At 54.5% G+C, this 6662-nt stretch overlaps 1 protein-coding gene across 1 annotated transcript in view; it reads left to right on the forward strand.

Annotated features, from left to right (window-relative positions):
- The first annotated feature begins 1949 nt into the window (after positions 1-1949).
- Positions 1950-6662, forward strand: part of CSUI_007881 (uncharacterized protein) — a 7961-nt gene continuing 3248 nt past the window's right edge. The window contains exons 1-4 of the mRNA XM_068068024.1: positions 1950-2806; positions 3394-5028; positions 5423-5719; positions 6005-6168. Of these exons, the coding sequence (XP_067919996.1) occupies positions 3414-5028; positions 5423-5719; positions 6005-6168 (2076 nt within the window). The 5' untranslated portion in view covers positions 1950-2806; positions 3394-3413. The remainder of the gene's footprint in view (positions 2807-3393; positions 5029-5422; positions 5720-6004; positions 6169-6662) is intronic.

Genomic DNA, 6662 nt, shown 5'->3' on the forward strand with positions numbered 1-6662 from the left:
TTTGTGTGCTTCTTCTTTACAGGGAAGACAAGGTGCGGGCTCCGGTCCCCCGCCTGTTGGGCTTCTAGCGCACCCCGTCAACCTTGGGCCTCCCTGATCACCTCCCGACGATCCGGGGCTTGGCTCCCCTCTTAAAAGGTAATAGGCCGACGCCGTAGCCGTAAAGCATGTGTTCTCTGACGGTTGGGCCTGGCCCCTGGCTCCGTGTCTGTCCCTAAGAGATACTCTTGAACCTCTCCAACCAGATCTACTCAGGGTAACACTCCTGCGTATCGTGTACTGACTCTGGAGTCCCTCGGACCCCCAAAGACTCTCCGACGAACGGATTAATGCACCTAGAGAAAAAGGGTTTATCGTTATAATAATGGGTCAACTCGCGTTAGTTTGAGGTTAGGGACTCTCACACACACTGGGTCCTAACACTCACCGTCTCCACGGTTCACACTCGCACACACGGTCGTCCTCGACCCGACTCTTCTCTCCTACTGACCCGAGCTCACTTTGGAATCGTTCATCCCAAATTAACACACACAAAGAAAAAGGGGCAAAACGCCTCAGAAACTCAGCTTTATCGCTCGTCGTCCGACAACATCATTACAGCACCTATTCTGAGTCGTGTCTCCTGCCTTTTGGGGCCGTCTTGTCTCCCATGTCTCCTGTGTCTCCCTGCATGCACTCTACTGACCATACTTACACCGCGATAGCTAAAAGATAGATATGCTAGTTATGGGGGGGGAGGTTCTCCGCGGACTCCCCGACTTCAGCCCCTTTCCTTTTCATCGCAGGTCCTGTGTTGTCTGCCAGACAAAATGATCTAATTCCAGTCTACATCTGGCACGAGACTGAAATGCTCTACCCCCGCAACCACAACAAGAGAGAGACAGCCTTCGACGACACCACGGGGGATGGAAACCTCTACGCCTCTCCACACCTCATATCCGTGTCTCGCTCAGTGGTGGGAGCAGCGTAACAGTGGTCACCTAACAATGCAGACCATCAACGAGCGCGTTGATGCTCTGCGGGATAGCGCCGGCGGTGTACTCCGGTGCATGAAGGGGGTCTGGACCGAGCAAATGCGTCTTGTCAAACGCGACCGGAGGCCCTGTCCCCCTTCACTCCCACTGGCCCCTTCTAACTCCTACACGCGACAGTCATGCATTTCTACACTAGTACAAGTTAACTTTGAAAGGCAACAATATGCGGGATGCCGCATGTAACATGTACGACCGAGGTACCTACTGGTAACTCTCATGCGACACAAGCTTTATTATAGCCCTCAGTGACCAGTCTCAACCATTTCCACCTCAGCTACATCTGGCACGCCGTCGTGTCCGCCCGATCTCTCTTCTGGCTACATCCTTGCTGACATCAGACCTCATCTAAATTACATTATTACCCAAGTGCTACTTGCACACAAGACAGACAGTCTGATATCTTGCTACATTCCGTTTAAGATCAAGTAGAGGAAGAGGTGCGGTACGGATGGGGGATTTGCTGATTCGGCTGTGCTAAGCGCCACTACAGAGGACTCAGGTCAAAAGCCGAACGCCCTCGTGAAGTTCTACCACGAACCAGACAAATGTACGAAGAACCGTACGCTTCAAGCGTACGGAAACTGAAGACTGAGGCTAGGTATCGAGATGCGCAGCATGGAGCAGTTCTACCGGTTTGCTGGTCTAGTCCGGGTCTTTCCCACGGAAAGTCAGCAGCAGAGGGTTCTAATGAGGCCTCCTGCAACGATTTGCAGACAGGTACTCTTTCCCTCTGGTAAACGTAGCACAAAACATACTACCGCATGCACTGAAGTCAACGGACAAGTCAACCGCCATCTTCCTGCCGCTTTCCAACAGTGGGGAGTGATGACCCACAGGGTATCGAATGGCAGATAACGCGGTGTTCCACGTGTCGGTGAATTAGCCTAAAGAATCTGAAGAATTATCAATGAAAATATATTAAGCTTCGATACAAAATGGAGAGGAGTAGTGTTCCCCAAGGCCGGAACCTTCTCCGCTTAGGTGTTTACGCCCCTCTGGTATAACTGGGGGGAGGATGGAACCAATCGTGGCAACGAACCACACCCTCGGCAAAAGCCCGTCACATGCTTTTTGTCAGTGTGGAGGTACACACACTTTTTCCGCTCTTTGGTTTTCGGACGTGTATCGGAGAAGCATTACTGCTGATTTACATGTGAAACCGACAAAATTCCCTTCCTCACGGTTGAACCTGAAGCGTCTTTTCTCTCTTTTCATCGGGGTATCGGCACGCAGTGGGCTACGTACGCATCTGGCCAGTGAGACTCGAAACACGGAGCCCTTTCTCAGCTAGCCACGATCTCGTCCCTATCCATGGCTCGGCCTTCCGCGAGACCAGCCGGGTGGAACGTATGGCCGGGGGATGTTGGTCGCGTCAGCGGAGAACAGCCGTGCCTGGCATGGCTGCCGGCAGAAGGCGTGTGGTTGTGATTTCCTCCCCATCCGACGTTGACTGAGCGCAACCGGCCGGTTTCTTCCCCATGAAATGCTCCTTTTCTTTCGTTCTTTCAGCGAACTTGAGAATTTTTTCTATCCGTCCCGATAAATCTTCGGACACCCGCTCAAGACGGCGCCCCTGCAATATCCACCGCTTCGAGCCATTGCCCGTCTGTTGCCTGCTTCCGGGGCAACAACACTCGACTCCCTTCTTGTTGACCGCGCGCGACAAGGTCGCGTACAGCTGCTGACAATCGAGAAGCAAAATCGGGCCCCTTTCTTGGGACATTTGCTCAGTTTTTCCCCATTTCTACAGACTTGGACGGCAGCCTGAACAAGTAAGCAGCTCACACGCAAAAGCAAACCTCACGTATATTAGCCCAGCGGTGTAGCTCAAAACGGGCGCCGGACTCCACAGCTGGCGTGTCGAGCCGTTTCTCGCTGCAGCCGCCCGGTTCGGTGAGACCGTTGGGAAGCTCCACTTTTGCTAAGCCTTCTGTTGCTCGCCGTGGTGGGCCGAGTTCTCCTAAATTCCTGGGCTGAAGCGAGTCCGAAGCAGTACAAATCGTGAGACACTTCGCGTCTGTCGTTGTGGCGACGGGACGGGAATACTTCACATGCCGGTACTCGCTAGCGGGGGAGCTAAAGCTCTGGGGCTGCAGACGTGTTTCTCCCCATGTGTCCTCTGGAAAGCTCTGGCTTCATCTGAATCAGCTGTTCTAACAGCATTTGAAAAGAAGCTGAAGTCTTAGCCTGGTTATGTGTGCTTTCCTTGCGCTGTGCACGGACGGTTGTCCGAAACCTGACCATAAGAGCGGTGTGCGTCCGCGGCAGTTGCCTTTGTTTCTTTTTGAACTCCTATCTTCCTGACTAGGTGTCCAGTATCGGACTGCTGCGAGTCTGCATGTCGCGAGCGTTCTTGCAGTCCCTTTCAGAGCGATCGCGATGCACGACAGCGCCGAGAATACTTCTGCGTCTGCTGATCCTCCTCAGCCTAGCAGTTTTGCCGGAAGCGGCCCGCTCCCAAGCTCTTCGTCAGTCGTGCCGCACGCTGAGCACGGTGAATGTGCGCACGACGTCAACACCGCACCGCGCAAGACGGCAGAAGATTCTGGGCTTGACAGCAACCCAGCTTTGCCTGCGTCGACATCAGCCGGTCTCAACAGCAGCGGATGCACTTCCTCATCTGAGGCCAATAGCCCGGCCCTACCCCAGGATGAGGAGCCGGCGTTGACCTATTTCCCATCTGCCTATTCAGGACGTATCTCCTTCATTCCCCCGCCAGAGTACAACGGCGTGCAGCACGTCAGTGGTGCCTTCTATCCGCGTGGCGGCGGTGCCCCGATCTACCCTACCCCGTCAATTGTTCTCTCTCTTCAGCAACAGAACACCATTATTAGAGACAGGACAACGGTGTACACCGGGGACTCGACAGTGTACGACAGGGGTTCAGGGGTGCCCGGTTCCCCGAGGCCTTCTTTACGAGGTGACGCTTCACCCCGTCTACAACAGCCGCCGGTGACGCCGATGATGGCGGGCTCACCCGAGAGATACAATTATGACGCCTGCGGGGCTTCGTCCCAACAGCATGGGACGACGACGTCGGTCAACGCCCCCTCCGCGTCTTCCGCGTCTTGGGGCAACGGCGTGGAAGTGGTGTATTCGACGAGTTCGTCTCCTCTTCAGTCTTCACGCGTCTCGGCCATCGGCGACAGCTTTTCTGATGTGATCAGGAGAAAGTTAGGAAGTGATGGGGCTAGTAAGGGTGGCGCGGGTTACTTCATTGCCAGTGGAGGGGAGTCGACTTCTCCGGCTAGCTTTGGGATCAAAGGAGGCACAAAGATGAAAGAAGCATTAGGCACACCTTGGTCTGCGGCTGTTGAGGGAGGGCCTGGTGTAGAGAAAGTGATCCTTGCTACCGGGGAAGCTGCCGGCACCGAACCGACGAGGCTTTCTCCGCAAACGAAGATGGTGCGCTACGTCCGAGCAGAAGACTCAGCTGTTGCTGCAGAGCACTACCGGCACAGACCCTTGCCACCGTCGCTACTGGCGTCTAAATCAGAGAATGAAAAGCAGTACATTGAGGAGCTCAACGCTGTTGATCACGCTGGTGCTGTGAGCATCAGTAAGATGCCTTATGTGCCTCTCCCTCTCCTGGAACGCCTGCACATGCACCACGTTCACGGTCTGCGAGCGCCTCCCCGGACACATTTTCTCGAGTCTCTTTTCCCACTGATTCGAGTCCGAACAAGACGCGGGCCACATGGTGTTTGCGATGTAGGGACCCTGGATGTAAAGCAGTTCGTAAGACGTCTACAGCTGGCCGTTTCAGGGTATTATGACGACATGAAGCGCTTGATCGGACCTCCTGACATGACTTTTCCATCTATGGGTATCTGCGCATCGAATGGTCGGCCTCCAGTCCCCTTAATATACCAGGTGGTGTCAGCTCCAAACTGCCCACACTGCGGTTACCAGCTTCTGCTGAAGAGTACCGCGCCTTTACCAGGATTCCTGCAGGCGGTCGAGGCCCCGCAGCTTCCAGCGCCGCAGCACACAGGTCAGTGAGTGCCCAGTGCCATTTTGTCACTCTTTCCGTGACATTCAGAAAGGTTGGAGACCGATATAGTTCGAAGCACCACGTCTCAGCTGCCCCGTGGAATGCTACAGGTACCCATGCACTTCCCCAGTCTCTGCCATTCCCTTTCACACTAGCTGGAAAGGCCGCGGGGCATCGTGCGAGTATCGGAGAGATCTTGTTCTGCACCGTCTGTCCTAGCGGGGGAGGTGTTCTAGAAATACTTTTCCTGTGACCCGGGCCACTGGGCTGGTGACTGAGTTTAACGCTGTTCTCGGGAGATTCCCGGCCCCTGATCCCTGTTCGGAGCTGACTGCTGTGGTTTTGAAAAAAGATGACCACGTCTCGTCACGACAGTCGTCCGTCTTTTTCTCAGGCATTACGTCGCCGCAGAATTGCTTTGACCGTTGGGCTCAATGGCACTGCTCCTTGTGTGGCGACGTGGGCGAGGCATTTGATGAGAACATTCTCGGCTGTCCAGGCATTGCCGCGTGCGGTGAGACCGGAGAGTGTGTGGATCAGTTGGTCGCTGAGGGTATACAGGGCCTCGCGCACTGTATGAAGAACAATTGCTTTTCCTGGCCGCGGGGAGCCCAGCAAGTTATAGAAGGTTACCCTCTTTACGAACCTGACCCGACGCTTTGCAGGAAAGAACGACCAACGAGCCTAACAGGTAAGGCCGCCTGAATGTACTGCGGAGCAGAAGACTCTCCGATTCAGCAGGGCGCTACCTTTCCCAGTAGGTGCCACATGCGTCGCATGTCCAATAGCTAGAGCAAGCCTGCACCACCGAACAGAGGAGACGGGTCCACAAAGTAATTGAACGTCTCCACCTGGTTCGCCTCTGGCTGGTTGTACTGACTCCGTTCCCGCATACAGTCGGACCGCGCCCATGCCTGGCTGGAGTGGCCTTGACCATACATCTGAGGTTGTCTCCGTTCCCTTTATCGCTTCGTAGGCAACATCTGTATCGATCAGCTAAATGCATTTTTAGATGCCTGCTTGGTCGAACCGCACAAAGGCAAAGAATATCCGGCGCCGCCTCCAATTCCTGACACGCAGCGTACAGGCAACTGGCTCATTGACATGACGAACTCAATTCTTGATCGCTGCTGCGAACAGGTGAGCTTGCGCTACCCTACCGCCAGTCCTTCTTCTGAGACGCGGTCTTCTGTGCTGACATCTGCGTAGGTTGCTTGTTCCTCGCCCCATGGCTGCAGTTGTGTTATTATTGGACTTCCGGTTCCTGTGGTCAATTCCGGGGACGGTGGCAGTTTCCAGTGTCTCCCGGACGCAGCGGGGTGCGGAGTGTCCGTCTGTGACTACAGTGGGTAAATGACTTAACTGACGTCACAAAGGACGCCAGCTACGACTTCATTTGTACAATTGGAACGGACTCCTACGCAAGCAGACGTACTGGGTTTTGAAGGATGTGGTGGACCGACTGGACGCTTATGAAACTGAGCCGGATTTTTTGCAACAAAGACCGTCACGGGATACAACGTGCGTGCCAGACGCTGAGGCGGTCCGTCTTTATATTTATTTTGTTTCGTCCTGTAGAGCAAGCTGGTTTGCTTCTGTAGAGTGCCGTGGCGATTCTAGTCCGTTTGTTTCCT

Source organism: Cystoisospora suis, assembly GCF_002600585.1.
Source record: "Cystoisospora suis strain Wien I chromosome Unknown contig_4257, whole genome shotgun sequence".
In the NCBI taxonomy this organism is placed as follows: domain Eukaryota; phylum Apicomplexa; class Conoidasida; order Eucoccidiorida; family Sarcocystidae; genus Cystoisospora; species Cystoisospora suis.